Source organism: Nicotiana tabacum, chromosome 12 (assembly GCF_000715075.1).
Source record: "Nicotiana tabacum cultivar K326 chromosome 12, ASM71507v2, whole genome shotgun sequence".
Taxonomy (NCBI): domain Eukaryota; kingdom Viridiplantae; phylum Streptophyta; class Magnoliopsida; order Solanales; family Solanaceae; genus Nicotiana; species Nicotiana tabacum.
This window is the reverse complement of record NC_134091.1, coordinates 26,861,844-26,878,991: the sequence shown is the minus strand read 5'-3', so window position 1 is coordinate 26,878,991 and position 17,148 is coordinate 26,861,844. Positions and strand designations below refer to the sequence as shown.

The 17,148-nt window shown below is 39.0% G+C and overlaps 1 protein-coding gene across 1 annotated transcript; it reads left to right on the top strand.

Moving 5' to 3' along the window:
* Positions 1-14,426: 14,426 nt before the first annotated feature.
* LOC142167058 (uncharacterized) lies at positions 14,427-16,409 on the top strand. Its single transcript, XM_075227211.1, has one exon. The coding sequence runs from the start codon at positions 14,427-14,429 to the stop codon at positions 16,407-16,409; it is 1,983 nt and encodes a 660-aa protein (XP_075083312.1).
* The last annotated feature ends 739 nt before the right edge of the window (positions 16,410-17,148 follow it).

Here is a 17,148-nt window from a genome sequence, read left to right as displayed (position 1 = left end):
GACCTCCTCATCACGTTCGCGAACCCCTCGTCACGTTCGCGATGACCAGCTGACCAACTCCTTCGCGTTTGCGTTCCACGCTTTGCGTTCGCGAAGGCCAAACGACCCTAGGCCCCTATCTTCCTTTCTTTTTCGCATCCGCATTGCCTGGGCCGCATTCGCGAAGGCTTGCCATGCTCCTTCTTTGTGTTCTCATTCGCGAAGGACAAATCATTAGCCCCTGAAATTCCTCTTTGCGAATGCGGGACTCCCTTCGCGTTCGCGAAGAAGGAAACCAGACTTCAGCAACAGCAGTCCAAACATCTCCAATTTGGTCCGAAACCACCCCGAAACACACCCGAGCCCCTCGGGACCCCGTCCAATCATGCCAACCAGTTCCATAACATATCACGGACTCGCTCGAGGTTTCAAATCACATCAAATTACGCCGAAAATACAAATCGCACCACAAATCGAACTTATGAACTTTAAAAACTTCCAACTTCTAAAACGCATGCCGAAACCTATAAAACCAACCCGGAATGACGTTAAATTTTGCAGGCAAGTCCCAAATAACATAACGGAGTTGTTCCAACTCTCGGAATCGCATTCCGACCTCGATATCAAAAAGTTAACCCCCCGGTCAAACTTTCCAAAATTTTGAGTTTCGCCATTTCAAGCTTAATTCCACTACGGACCTCCAAATAATTTTCCAGACACGATCCTAAGTCCAAAATCATCATACGAAGCTAACGAAACCAACGGAACTCCACCTCTTTAGACAGTTCCGACTACGGCCAAAATCTTAAGACTTAAGCTCCCTCTTTAGGAACTAAGTGTCCCAATTCACTCCGAATCATCCGTAATTCAAAATCGACCACACACGCGGGTCATAATACATATTGCGAGGCTGCTCGAAACCTTAAGTCACTGAACGGGGCGTAAATTCTTAAAACGACAAGTCGGGTCATTACATTCTCCACCTCTTAAACAAACGTTCGTCCTCGAACGTGCTAAGAATCTTTCTGAGGACTTTAAATTACTGAGTATATTCTTGCACACATACTTGTGAGTGACTTTACACTCCCACAATTTAACACGGGTCCGACAACACCATCTCAATTGAGATTATTTCTTTTCTCCATTCTTATAAGCTTTAAAGCAAAATCCCTAACTCTCCAATCATTTCCAAAAATGCCTGAATTCTCACAACAACGCACAACATTAGTCTCAACTGGCTATAGCAACTCGTGCCTATGCACATATAAATTTCCTCAATAGTGGTGAAGTAACTCAAAACTTTCTCTGGGGTGCTATATTATTCCCCGCTTAGGATCATTCGCCCTCAAACACATAACATATTTATCTCTTCTTTTGCAAATTCTCAATCTTCCAAATTTTACTAACTCCCAAATTTTTCAGAAATTTCAGCAGAGTCTCCCCTGTAATTGGGCCTATCCACCTGCCAGAGTAACACCCAAACAACTCCTAACAATATATCCACAATCCAACAAAATACCACAGGATATATAACAATAACATTAATCTCAGCATTGCCTGATCATAATGATATCAGGACATGAAGCACATCATATGTATGCTCATCACTACATCTCTGGTCTTAAAAGTTGTTCATAATTAATTCCAACATCATCAATTAATCTCATATTAATCATCACCTCGTTTCAAATTTTCACAACACTGACAACAGAACGTTGGGCATGAAGACCTCATGATTACTTACTCGGATTAATGAGTCACATTTAACGCCACCTGGACACTCACCTCATAGGCTAAAACTCAATATTTACAGCACAAAAATGGATGAATATGAACAGAAAATATACAAGCATTATCAAATAAGCCAAACAGGCATGACTCCCTATTAATATTATTGCACAAATTAAATTTCACAAGGGAGAATTTTAAACTCATAAACATTTCACCACATGGACCTCGTCCTTATATAACTTCCATCGCGGCTTGCAGCCCGGTTTAAATATTTCACATCATATATAAAATTCGAGGATCTAGTCCTCAACTCCGAGTCACAAGTATTTTGCACATTGTGCCAACTAAAATTTTCAATTTCCTTTCTTTCTTCTTTTCAATATATTTCATAAATAATTTTGATAACATATAATGAACCCTCATACCGGTAGGGCGTATAATTCATAAAAATTAGAATCAATTATTCCGAAACACATTAAACCCACTGTATCGAATAATAAAATTTTGCTTTTGGACTTATAGCCCTCAATGGTGCACAAAAATAAAATCTCTAAATCTCCCAACAGGGATACACATATAAGTGGGTCATAAATTTACGAAGCTCACCCATAAGTGGAGCATAATAAGAGGATTCACCTCAATATTTAGAACCGAATCAAATTAAGAAAAATATCTTTTTATAATAAAAATCAGGATCGCACCTGTAACGACACCGTCTAGTATATTGGCCTCAGCCAAATCATAGTGATTAAATCAACGGATCGGGCCTCCACCTCTGAGGCGCCCACTACCCGCTTGTCCTCCACCTCTAACTGACTGTGCACGTGGAGTATCAACTGGAATAAAGCTTGTAGCTGGAGTGTTTTGATGAAATCCACCCCTCCCAAGTCTAGGACAATCTCTCATGATATGCCTAGTATCACTACACTCGTAACAACCCCTCTGAGGTCGCGTATGCTCATACTGAGTCTGTACCGGATAATTGGAATAACCACTATAAGAATCTCGTGTCGGTGGTGCACTGTAAACTGGAGCACTGCGAGTATTCTGATGTGTGGACTGAGCTGACTGACTGCTCGAGCCTCCGCTATAATAGGTTCTAGCTGAAGAGTAAAATCCACTGAACCCTCCAGATCTTCGAGACCTTTTGGCCTCCTTAGACTCCCTTTCCTCGCCTAAAACACCATCAATCTTCCTTGCAACTCTTGAGCCATACATATTTTAATATCATAATCGAGCCCCTCAATGAATCTTCGGACCCGCTCTCTGATTGTAGGAACCAAGATAGGTGCATGACAGGCTAACTCACTGAACCTGATGGCATATTCTGACACTATCATAGTGCCCTGACGCAACCATTCAAACTCTGTGCGTCGCGCATCTCTGAGAGTCTAGGGAACAAATTCTTTCAAGAACATTTCCGAAAATTGAGCCCAAGTTAGTGGTGTTGCATCGGCTGGTCTATCTTCTTCATAGATTTGCCACCACCGATACGCTGTGCCTGACAATTGAATTGTAGTAAAGACAACTCCGCTCACCTCCACAATACCCATGGTGCGGAGAATACGGTGACAATTTTCTAGAAATTCTTGGGCATCCTCTGTAGCTGTGCCACTGAAAGTTGGTTGACTATACCTCTTAAACCTTTCAAGTCTCTTTTGTTCTTCTTCTGATACCTCGGGCCCGACCTCAGGCCGAATCGGAATAACAGGTTGTACCAGTACTACACCCGGAACCTGACCAACGTGAACCTGCTGCTCTGGAGTTGTGATAGGAGTCTGAGTTACTCCCCCAATCTACGAAATATTTGGTGAAACAGAGATCAATCCCGCCTGAGTTAATGTACCAAACTTACTCAGGAAATGTGCTAAGGTCTCCTGAAGTCCGGGGGTAACAACAGGGGCTTCTGGTACCTGTCTCCCAATTAGAGCTACTATTGGCTCCTCAACTGTTGTTCTGACAGGTGCTCTAGTCGCAGCACGTGCCCTTCCTCGACCTCTACCTCGGCCTCTTGCAGCCCTAGCAGTATGTGCGGATGCCTGCTTAGCTAACCCAGTAGCACGTGTCTTCACCATCTATGAGAGAATGGAGATATAAAGGTTCAAATTCCAAATTCAACAAATTTCGCACGACAGGAATGAAAGAACTGGAAATTTCCTAACAGTTCTGTAGCCTCTCGAAGATAAGTACAGACGTCTCCATACCAATCCGCAAGACTCTACTAGACTCGTTCGTGACTCGTAGAACCTATGAACCTAGAGCTCTGATACTAACTTGTCACGACCCAAAATCCCACCACAGGAATCGTGATGGCACCTAGTCTCTAAGACTAGGTAAGCCGATTTTCATTGTATTTTTAAAGCCATTTTTTTAATTAAATAAGTAACCAACACTAACAGCGGAAATAATTACAATATACAACCTCCCAAGACTGGTAGTACTGAGTCACGAACTCTAACTGAATACATAGAATGATCACGAGGACCTAATATACAATACTGTATGATTACAAGTTAACAGTACAATGAAATGAAAGGACTCCAAGGAACTGCGACGATCAAGCAGCTCTACCTTGAATCCTTACGATCCCGCTTTAACTCTACTCAAGTATGATATCTTCAATACCTGGCTCTGCACAAAAATGTGCAAAAGTGTAGAGTGAGCACACCACAGCGGTGCCCAGTAAGTATCAAGACTAACCTCAATGGAGTAGAGACAAGGTACAGTCAAGACACTCACTAGTCTAATAACCTGTGTAATATAATATACAAAATAATAGGAAACAAATAATAATAATGGCAGGATAAAACAACCAGTGATATGCACAACAGACAACAAGAACACCACTAATATCACTCAACAATTAATAAACACAATTACACCCAATTAATTCAAGCCCTTCAAATAAATGTCTTTCACATAGTTCTTCCAGATAACTCTTTCAAATATAATTCTCTTAAATAATTATTTTTCAAATATAATTCTTTCAATAAATCTTTTCAAATACAATTTCCTCAAATAAATATCTTTCAAAATACAATTCTTTTATATAATACTTTCTAAGTAAAAATCCTTTCAAATAAATATTTTAAATATAATTCTTTCAATTAAAAAGTCACCATGTGACACCTCATTTCAAAATCATCAAAATACGGGTCTCAGCCCATTTTCATATTTTTCGTAAATACGGGTCTCAACCCATTTTCATATTTCCACGGCACCTCGTGCCCATAATTAAATCATCATATTTTTCCGGCACCTTGTGCCCTCATTTCATATCACAACTGCATGGACAATTCACGTGCCAAATATCATTATCATTTCATCACAGCACCTCGTGCCCACATTTTATATCATAACTGCGCGGACAATTCACATGCCAATATTCTCATTTCATATCACAATTCACGGCACCTCGTGCCCACATTTCATTTTATAAACCACCTGGAAATAACCACAGGCTCTCAATTTCAACAAAATAAAATTATTATCAATTTACTAACAACAAGACAAGTTGCACAAGGTATAAAAATAAACACAAGAAAATTACAACATCACTTGAAAATTTTCAATACCACAACCCCACATCATCACATATTGTCCCTGACAATAGCCACCCTTATCGCTCCTATAGCCACCATTATCGCTCCGCCCAGACAATATCACTAGCCACCCTTATTGCTCCTATTGCCACCCTTATCGCTCCTATAGCCACCCTTATCGCTCCGCCCAGATAATATCAATAGCCAACAAACACAACAGTGAAATGCCACCCCTATAACCACATAATATCAACGGTGAAATGCCACCCTTATCTCCCCAAAATAACAACTCACATAACACAACAATTTACACGGAAAATTATCACAACAATATAACAAAAATCAATTCATATCATAATTTTGCCGAATGGCCACAACCAAATTTCAAAGCTACAACCAAGTCAATTAATTTCACAGCAAATAGCCAAATGATCCACAGAATGTGTACAACACCAAAAAAAATCAATAGAGATAGATATTACTCAACATAAAGTAAAGTCTTCATAAAAGATCAATTTTTCAATAATTATATAAACATCTCTTCTTAAGCTCATTTAATTAATTATTTGCAGAGAGAAAAATCCAAAATAAATTAAATTCCAATAATTATCAAGCCAGCAAATTTACAAAATTTCATAAATAATCAAATAACAATCACATCACATTTTCATATAACAATAGATTCAACAACAAGGGTTTAGGCACGACAAGTAGATGATAAAATATATACCAATAATTATTCAATGTACTACACAATATGTTCAAGACTTTTAACTCAATAAAATTTGCACATATAAACCAAGTACGTACTCATCACCTCGCGTACATAGTTTTCAATTACCCAAGTTGCACATAAGACTCAATGCCTAAGGGGGATTTTCCCCACTCGAGGTTAAGCAAGACACTTACCTCTTTGAAGTTATGCCGATGTTCCAAAATCGTCTTCTTGCTTGAAATGACCTCCTGACAGTTCAAATCTATCCAAATTAATTGTATAACTTCATTAAAATTCATCGGAAATAATTTCGGATAATAATACGTCGACTTAAAACTTTATTCCAAAAAGTCAATAAAAGTCAACGCGGGACCCGTCTCTCGGAACCCGACATAATTTTTATGAAATCCGAACACCCATTCCGATACGAGTTCAACCATACCAACTTTATCGAATTCCAATAACAACTCTGTGAACACCTAATTTTTGACCGCACCCAAATTCGATACTATTTTAGTGTAAAATATTTCTTTTAGGTCTAATCTTAATATTTTAAACTTTTATCTTACTCTTAATAGGTTTTATTTGAAAAAATAAATATTAAAAACTAAAAAAAAAAAAATATTCACATTCTTAGGGTCTAAGTTTATTTCTATTTACAAGAAAAAAGAAACTTTACAAAAAATATTTGGTTTCTTTTAATTAGAATTCAAATAAGTATGCTATGGTATCTTTTCTTAGTATTATTTAAATTATATGCAAATATTTAATTTTCTTATATTTTTCTTAGTCTAAAAGAAGTGGGTTCATATTTTTATTTATGTATTTTACCTTACCTTTTCTTTAAATAAAAGAAGTAAATAAAATAACATATTTTTAATAATAATAAAAAAAGAGATCTTACCCAATTCTCAACTTCCCCACTTCCCCCAACTTCCCTCACATCTCACCCCACTCCCTCACATCTCCATCTGCACACACAATATATGAACCACGTTCCCCCACTCCAAATGAGAGAAACAGAAAAAAATACTACTAATATTATTCCCTATAAAAAAAAAAGGAGAAAAGAACGAGAGAGAGAGAGAGAGAGACAGGAGGAAAAGATTTCATTGAGTGGAGAGTTTGAAAAACATTGGGCTTCTTTATTTCTTTAAAGAAACTTTAGAAAGAAAAATGGAGTTTGAATAGAAGCAAAGATTCGAGTGGACGTTTGGTTACTGCTTTGGTTCCGATTCCGAGATTTTGTCTCCTTTGGCTGCTGTCTTTCTCATTTGAAAATTTTGAAACTGAAGTTTGTACGTACCAGTTTTTACTATTATTGGTAAAGAAGCTTCACATTACAGGTTTTCTTCTAATCTTTTGTTTAATCTATTTTAATGTGTTTGTTGGAAGATAAACTGTAAATAGCTATTTTTATAAGAATTAAGATCTATTATAAAGTTATTGTGTTGCTATAGTTTATATATCATTTATTATCTGAGTAGTATTTGAGTTTTTAGTTTTCTCTTAATCCCTGTTGTGTATTTAAAATATTATTTCTTGAATATTGAGTGTGTAAGTATTTTCTATTTACTATTTTGGCTAAATACTTTCTTAAATTTTTTGTGTTAAAATAATATCATTGGTAAATGGGTAAGAATAGTTCAATCAATAAAGTTATATCTGATGCCATAAAATTTATTAATAAGAAGTACTGAAGCTAAAAATCAAGTCCATCATGAGTTTTTATGTTAAGTCTATTAATTTACGGTAATACCACTTCTAAAAAAAATAGTTTTACTTCCCTTCAAGAGTTCATGTAAACTCCATATAGTCTGTTTTGGGTTTGGAGTTTATTTGAATTTTTCCTTTTATGTGTTATTTTGAATTTTTCTTTTTTCTAAAAATTTTGCAAAAGACTCACGTTACAAGTTTCAATGGAAGGTTGTGATATTTCCATTGATTAGTTTTCTTAGTTTTACGTTGATCTCTCTTTCAATGTGACTAATAGTGAATATCTTATTTGGTTCAATTTGTAATGTGATTTTCTTTTCTTTTTAATATTCTTTTATTTTATCATGCTTGGATTCTGGTTTGGAATTGTGGGACATTTATTCTTTTATTTTTGTGTAATGATGTACCGAAAGAAATGGGTTTATGGGAGAGTACAGCTCATTGAGCCATTTCAAGGATTGTATATATATAAAAATTAATTGTGAGGGAGCGAGATGAGTTAGGAACTAATTCAAGACTCGTGGTAAATATAAAATATAAGTATAAATAAATGTTTTGGATCTTAAAAAAATAAATAGCCATGAACTAATTCAAGACTCGTTTCAATAAGTAATAAAGTAATAATAATAAAATATGCAAATAAACAGAATACTTTGAATACTTTAGTATGCTTTAGGTGCGTGTTAACCAATCAATTATTGTAATTATGTACACGTTCGCGTGACATAATTATGATTTTCCAAATTAAAGGCAAAGTATGCGTTCGCGCGACTTTGATAAAATAATCCTTAAAAATAATAAAGTGTTATTGATTGTATACACGTACGCATGACATGATTCATGACACACCAAACAAAACGAATACACGTACGCGTGATTCGTTTTAAAATAATTTCATAATTACAAATAATAAAGCAATTAAAAGCGGTAAAAAGGTAAATGTACATAGGTTCTAAAATGAGTAATTAAACCATTTAATTAAGCCAGGTATGATTAAAGCGACCGTGCTAAAACCACGGAATTCGAGAGTGCCTCACACCTTCTCTCGGGTTAACAGAATTCCTTACCCGGTCTTCTGTGTTCGCGGACCGTAAAACAGAGTCAAATTTCCTTGATTTGGGATTTAAAATAAATCGGTGACTTGGGACACCAGAAATTATCCCAAGTGGCGACTCTGAATCTAATAAAACATCCAATTTCGATTAATGTCACTTAAATTGGAAAAACTCCTTTGACACCATTCCCCTTGGAAAAAGGAGGTGTGACAGCTCTGGCGACTCTGCTGGGGACAAGAACCCAGAACTTCTGGTTCGGGGTTCAGAATTCGAGCTTATAAGATGATTTATACTTGGATTTATTGATTTGATGTTATTAATATATTGTTTGGTCTAATGTGCTAATTGTCGCTTATTTACCGCTTTGATATTATTTGAACTGCATTAAATTGTCTTCTTACGCCTCCCTTCTGAGTCTTCTGAATTTATGGTGCACACGTGCGCGTGGCCCACTTTTCGGTTAGAAGTCATACCAATTAGAACGAAGCTGGGTCAGTAACTAGGCCGGATAGACTTTCGTGCTCCCGGTACGTTACCCTCACCTCGGCTCGAGCTGTCCGCTTGGGTAAGCCAGGTCTAAAACACTCCCCTTAGGATTTAAACCTTGAATAACATAGCCTCATGCCGGATCCCTAGTAGGAACGTTTGTTTGCATCATGTGCATTTGATTTTGGGGACTCAACACAGGGGTTGGGTCCGTCTAGGACAGGTGTACCCGAAATTACATGACCATCATGACGCATCTTATGTGCTACTCATGCATTATGTTTGATTTGGTTTGTGCATGTTGACCGGTTTCTTAAATAAAATAAAAATATAAAAATATTGAGGGAAAACCAGAAAGAAGAAAATATGAGGGAGAAAATTTACCCGATTTTCGAAAATCTCAGTATTTACCCCAAAAAAAAAAAGTTCTGAATTTTTCAAAAAAAAAAGTGTCATCCTATTCCTGAAATATTTACGAACTACGCGGGTCTGATTCTCACCGGATGTGAGATACGTAGGCAACCTTCATAGGGTTCGGCCCCATTTTTATAAAATAACTAAAAAAAAAAGAAGAAATGTGTCTAGTGTTTTTTTTAATCAAAAAACAAATAAGCAGATCCAGCTTCGGTTAATCCCAAATCGTTCCTGTCGGAATAGCCTTAGAATATCTTCAAAATTATTGAAGGGCTGTTCTCGCAAGAACGGACGTGTCTGTCAATTGTGAATCACTTTTACCATAATGCCCTTCCCCCGGCCCTAAAGCTATCCTTGAAAGTAAGAAGGGGCCATAGTTGCAAAAATAGCCACCCCTTTCTTCGGTCACAATTGCAAAAATAGCCCCCCTTTTCGTTGATTTTTCTTAAAATTGAGTTATTTACAAAAGATTGTTTGCAAAAGGAGTGCATTGGTTCTATCTCTTGAGACTAGTGTCAACCCTAACCTTAACCACCCACAGGTACAAAATGAGCACTGTCCAGAACACACCGTTCACAGTTGTAGACGAGGCTCCACTTCAGCTTCAGATGTGGTGGTATGATTTAGGAGAAGATGGTCAGAAATGGGTCACCAAGCACCTGGGAGCCCTCACAGATATTATGAAAATTAAACCACGGGACGATTTGATTGAGGCACTAGGTGACTTTTTGGGACCCCGTTCACAATGTCTTTCGCTTCTCCGATTTTGAGCTAACTCCCACTTTAGAAGAGATAGCTGGATATTCAGGGTTTGGCAGGGATTTGAGAAACCAGGAGCTCATATTCCCAAGGGCTCTTTCTGTACACCGATTCTTTGATCTTCTGAACATCAGTAAGCAAATTAGAAAGACCAACGTAGTCGAAGGGTGTTGTTCTTTCTACTTCTTGTACTCTAGGTTCAGGCAGCCAAATGGGTTTGAAATGCATGAAAAGGGCCTTAAAAACAAGCAAAACAAAAACACATGGCAGATTCATCATCGCTTCGCCTTCATAATGGCGTTTCTGGGAATTATGGTCTTCCCAAACAAGGAGCGGACAATTGATACTCGCATAGCCAGGGTTGTACAGGTCCTCACTACCAAAGAACATCACACTCTTGCCCCGATCATTCTATCAAACATTTATCGGGCGTTGACTTTGTGCAAGTCCGGGGCAAAATTCTTCGAAGGGTGCAATATTTTGTTACAAATGTGGTTGATTGAGCATCTCCGACATCACCCCAAGTTCATGAGCTATGGTCCGAACAAGGACAATTTCATTGAGAGTTACGAAGAAAGAGTAAAAGATTACAACTCTCCAGAAGGGGTGGAAGCCTGGATATCCCACCTAAGATCTTTAAATGCAAGTCAAATTGAGTGGACTTTGGGATGGCTCCCGCTAAGAGAGGTGATACACATGTCGGCCCTAAAAAGTTATTTGTTGTTGTTGGGTTTGAGAAGTGTCCAGCCGTATGCGCCACACAGAGTTCTAAGACAGCTAGGAAGGTACCAAGTAGTACCTAAGGATGAAGATTTGAGTGTGCAAGTTATTGAGCTACACCCCGAAGCCCCACTCCCCGAAGCTTTAATCCAGCAAATTTGGAATGGTTGTCGCTACTTGAAATATGATACTCAGGTGCCAGATCCTGCGAGAGGTGAGGTAGATCCGGGTTATGCTATATGGTTTGGGAAGAGGTCTCACGTGGATGATGTGCTAGAGCCCAAAAGGCCCATAAAAAGGCCGCATGTTCAAGCCTTTGATGATAAAATCCAAGAACGGTTGGCTTGGGGTGAACGGGAAAAGGGATACAAAACAACTATTCATGCCTTAGAAGAAAGGCTGAGAAACCTCAATTTTGAGAAATACTTGCAAGAACAAAAAGCCGAAGGGGAAAAGAAGAGTCTAATCTGCAAAAATGAAGCCCTTCGTGCTCAACTTCAACAGATGAAGAAAGCCTCTGAAGTGCCAGTGAGAAGTTGGAAAGACCAGAGAACCATTGCCAATCTGATGGAAAAAGTGCAAGATTATGATTCCCTCTTGGCAAAGACTGAAAAGTCGTTGGACAAAGCCAATGAAAAGATCGTACAGCTAAATGAGAAGGCCAAATCAAGTAAGAATCGCCAAGTAACACAATTTGAAGAAAAGAGGGCTCAATTCGAGAGAGAGAAGGCCCATTGGGTACGTTCAGAAGCTCAGCTCCATGCACAGTTGGAAGAAATGAGAAGGTACAATAGAGAATACCAGCATGCAAATTTTGATAGGGAGATGGTTCAGGCGAGACTCGAGCAGGCTAGACTTCGGGCGCAGTTGGAGTCAGCCTTAGATCGTGAGGGCCACATAAGGGAGATAGCCACCACTCGCCAGCAGCAGTTACAAGATCGAGACCAAAATTTTCAGTACTTCAAAGAGCAAGTTCATAATTTGGCTGTTTACACCGCTCAAAGTTATGTGAACTGCCAAGGGATGGATTATAAGAAGTTTTTGGAGCATGCACCTACTTTTGCCCGTCATCTTGCAGCAGAGTTAGAAAGGATGTACCGTACATTAGGGGGTCAACCAGGGCAAGCCCCACCATGAGCAGATGTTCCAGTGTTTGAAAGCCAGAAGATTGTGGAGTTGAATTATAGTCGTAGTTGTTAGAACTTTTTATGTAGTAGTTATGTTTTAGTTTGAGTCATTGTTGAATCTTTAAGATCGCTGTCTTTTAGTCTTGTCAGAGTCTGGTAAGTCATTTTCAATATAATGTCCTTTCTGTTATTGTATTATTTCGTTTTGTTAAAAAAAAAAAAAAATCTATTATTGTTTTCCCCTGAACTACGTAATGGTCTGATTCATGCGGCGTCATGATACGTAGGCAATCCTTATCGGATGCGATCATAACCATAATTAATCTTTAAAAAAAATGATAAAAAAAAACCCGTTAAATTCAAGATGAAAATAAACCAATAAATCAATAAGACGGGATGAAACATAAATCCTTCCAAGATCATTTTAGAAATGAAAATGGCATTAGGTGCATAACATATAATGTGTGATTAATATCTGCAAAATGCCTAACTCTAACACGTTTGTTGTTTGTCATTTTAAAAGATAAAGTAAAACAGAGGTGGTTGGTTTGTGGTTTAAACTGGCGACTCACCCTTACAACACGAGATCAAAAGGAAAAAGTAGAATGGCAAACAACAGTGAGAATGAGTCAGATAATGATGATGTCCATGGACAATTGGTTGAATAAGGTTCAGGACTGGTTGAAGAAGTAAGAGTGTTGAAACAACAATTGGCAGAGATGTACCAAGCCTGGGTGAATGGACAAGCACCGCCCTCACTACCCATAGGGCCTTCGGACAATCTTCATAATGTGTCAGTTGCCACTCAAGTGCCTATCTCCATAACAAGTAACCCATTGTACCAACCTGGATTCAGTCCGAGCTTTAACCTTCCCACTATCCCCAGTACCTCCATTCCACGTCCTCCAATCGCACCCCTCAGAAATGACCCACCTACTATACCCATTGTCCATACTTTCACTGTCCCTCAACCGGCTCTTGCTCAAAAGTCCAATAATGATCCACAGCTGGATGCTCATGATGCCCAACATTACTCTCCAGAACTGACTTTAAAGGTTCCAGATTCATACAAGCACACTCCTCATAACGTGTTCCCAATTGAGATCGAAAAGCCCGAAAAGAATATGGAACAAGAGAAAATGACCAGAAAAATGAAGAGCTTGGAACAAACCATGAGAAACATACAGGGTTTAGGGGGCCACAAGAGTGTTTCGTTTAACGATCTATGCATGTTTCCCCATGTTCATTTGCCACCCGGCTTCAAGACCCCCAAGTTTGACAAGTATGATGGGCATGGTGATCCCGTTGCCCATTTGAAGAGGTATTGTAACCAACTAAGGGGAGCGGGAGGCAAAGAAGAATTGCTCATGGCTTATTTTGGGGAAAGTTTGACAGGAATTGCTTCAGAGTGGTTCATAGATCAAGACATCTCTCACTGGCACGTTTGGAATGACATGGCTCAAGATTTTGTCCAACAGTTTCAGTACAATATTGATATAGTGCCAGACCGCTCCTCTCTCGTCAACATAAAGAAGAAACCAACAGAAAGCTTCAGAGAATATGCAATCAAGTGGAGAGAGCAGGCTGCTAGGGTCAAACCACCAATGAAAGAGGCAGAAATGATTGACTATTTTCTCCAAGCTCAGGATCCAGATTACCTCCATTACATGTTGGCCGCCATCGGTAAACCTTTTGCTGAGGCGATTAAGATTGGTGAAATAGTTGAGAATGGCATGAAGTCAGGCAAAATTGTGAGTCAGGCAGCCCTTAAGGAAACCACACAAGCAATTCAAAGCGGGTCAGGCAATTTCGGAAATCGAAAAAAGAAGGAGGAAGGATCCATGATGGCATCTGGGTTCGGGGGAGTTCAAAGAGGAATAGCTCCTTCTTACGTGCAATTTCAACAAGGACTATCCAATTCTCTTCAACATTATTATCCGCCTCAAGGTCCCCGATACTCAGTTCCCCTGCAACAATACACAGTGTTTAATGCTCAGGCTTATGCTAGGCCTCCTAATCACCAACAATGGCGGGCACCGATTCCACAAGGCTCCCGTCAACTCCGGCCGAATTTTCAGGCACCATATAATCCTCGTCCCCGACAAGAATATGTGAGAGAACAGGAGCCAAAGAAAGAGTTCACCCCAATTGGAGAATCGTTACAAGCCTATTTCGAAAGTTGATGCAGTTGAAGTTGATTGAACCTATTATGCCGCGTTACGTGAATCCAAATTCAAAAGGTTTTGACTCAAATGCAAGATGTGAGTATCACTCTAACACCCAAGGGCATAGTACTGAAAATTGTTGGACATTAAAGAAAGCCATTGAAAATTTGATTGAAGCAAAGGCAATTGTGGTAACAAACAATGAGGATACTCCTAATATCACAAACAATCTGCTCCCAACTCATGATAATACACATTTTATTGGGATGATTTGTGATGATCGGGATTATAAGCAGTCTAGCAAGACAGGGATGGTTGTTAGAACCATAGGGCCAGAACCAAAAGTGATAGTGAGCCCGCCGCAATTGGCACCATTGATGGTGAAAGGTGCGAATTCTAGTTTGAACTTGGCATGTTCTGAAAAAACGATTCTCTATGTTCCTGGAAGCACAAAAAAGGTTGAGGTTCAATTGGGTGGGCCAAAACTTTACATCCCCGGAGGCATTCAAAAGATCATTCCGAATAATGGTTTGAGGAATATAACAGAGCCAGTCGTGATCCGACCTGTTGCCCAACTCCTAGTGACAAACACAAAATCTATTCCCTGGAATTATAACAAGACTGTCATGACATACAAAGGAAAAGAGATAGTTGAAGAAACAGGTGAAATGGGGGGCTTGACCCGCTCTGGAAGGTGTTATTCACCAGAAGAATTGAGAAAAGCTAAGCAAGCCAGGGAAAGTCACTTGCCAGTGAAAGAACCCGTTGCAGAAAAAGAAGCGGAGGAATTCTTTAAGAAGATGAAATTGCAAGACTACTCAATCATTGATCAACTAAGGAAAACTCCTGCTCAGATATCTTTGTTATCTCTGCTTTTGCATTCAGAAGAGCATCGCCGTGTGTTGATCAAAACTCTGAACGAGGCATATGTCTCAGAAAAGACAACGGTGAATCAGCTAGAAAAAATGGCTGAAAGATTCTTTGAAGTAAATAGAATTACCTTCAGCGATGATGATTTGCCTGAGGAAGGGGCTAGCCACAATAGAGCTTTGCATCTTATGGTCAAATATGAAGGGCACTACGTAAAAAGAGTCATGATTGACGGAGGCTCAAGTGTAGATGTGTGTCCTCTTTCTACTCTACAACAGCTGAACATCAACACTAACAGAATTCAAACCAGTAGTGTCAGCATCAGAGCTTTTGATGGTTCAAAAAGAGACACTATTGGGGAAATCGAACTCACCATGACAATCGGCCCAGTTGATTTTAACATTGTCTTTCAAGTGTTAGATATGGAAACTTCCTATAATTTTCTTTTGGGAAGGCCGTGGATCCATATGGCCAGAGCTGTACCATCCACCCTACATCAAATGGACAAATTCGAGTGTGACGGGCAAGAAATTATTGTTCATGGGGAGGACGACTCATCTGTCTATAAAGACCCGTCCATTCCATATATCGACGCCAAGGAAGGATGTGAATCTATCATATATCAAGCATTTGAGGTGATTGAGGTGGACCAAGTGGAAGAAGGAAAACCAATTCTGCATCCCCGTCTTTCAGCCACATCTATGATGGTAGCTTCGCTGATGTTGAGGAACGGCTATGAACCAGGAAAAGGATTGGGATCCTCTCTACAAGGAATTGTGAACCCCATTGCTCCGTTTTCGAGGAAAAATACCTTTGGCTTGGGCTTTAAACCAACATCAGCTGACATAGACAGAGCCAAGGCCCGCAAAAAGAATGGTTGGAATCTGTCCAAACCAATCCCTCACATTGCCTACTCTTTTGTCAAGCCACAATTTGAAGAAGTCCAAAATCCTTCTACTCAGGATGACATTGATGGAGTTTGCCAGGGTCTCAAGGAGATGTTTTATGAGATCAATATGGTTCAAGTTGGGGAGGGCCCTAGCCGGGCAAGTGTTCAACTGATTGGTCCAGATACTTCGCTCAGCAACTGGGAAGCAATTCCTTTTCCCATCAGGAAGGAGACTTGGTAGCCTGTTTTGTTGTTTTGCTGTATTTGGATTATTTTAAGGGTTGTAATCCAGATATTTTAGTTTAATTGCTTTGCTGTGATGTTAACCCTTCTATCCTTCCAAATTCAATGAAATGAAGTTCCATTTTCGTAGTAAAATTCTATCTTTTTATTTTCCTAATTTTTGTTAATTTCTTATCATTTTCAGTTTCGATAGTGCTGGCTTTAAAAACATGACATGCACGCGGAATTCATGCCCAGATCTTAAAAAGCTGTCTAATCTCGAAATATTGAATCAAGAAGTTGAGTATGACGAAGATGAGGCTTTTAGAGAAATAAAAAGGGAATTGGATCAATTTGAGAATAAGCCTAAGCCTAACTTAAATGAAACTGAGGCAATTAACCTGGGAAGTCCTGAAGAAATCAGAGAAACAAAAATAAGCATTCATACTGAACAAAAGACGAGAGATGCCATAATTCAAGTTTTGTTTGAGTATAGAGATGTATTTGCTTGGTCGTATGATGACATGCCGGGTTTGAGTGCCGATCTAGTGGTCCATAAGCTTCCCACACATCCTAATTTTCCACCAATCCAACAAAAACAAAGGAAGTTTAAGACAGACATGAGTGATAAGATTAAAGAAGAAATCACGAAGCAACTAAGTGCAAATGTGATCAGGGTCGTCCGATACACTACATGGTTAGCAAATGTTGTGCCAGTGCCAAAGAAGGATGGGAAAATCAGAGTTTGTGTTGACTAT

Bases quoted from the DNA above. Each gene is read 5' to 3' on its own strand.
- LOC142167058 (XM_075227211.1), top strand. From the start codon at position 14,427: ATGCAGTTGAAGTTGATTGAACCTATTATGCCGCGTTACGTGAATCCA.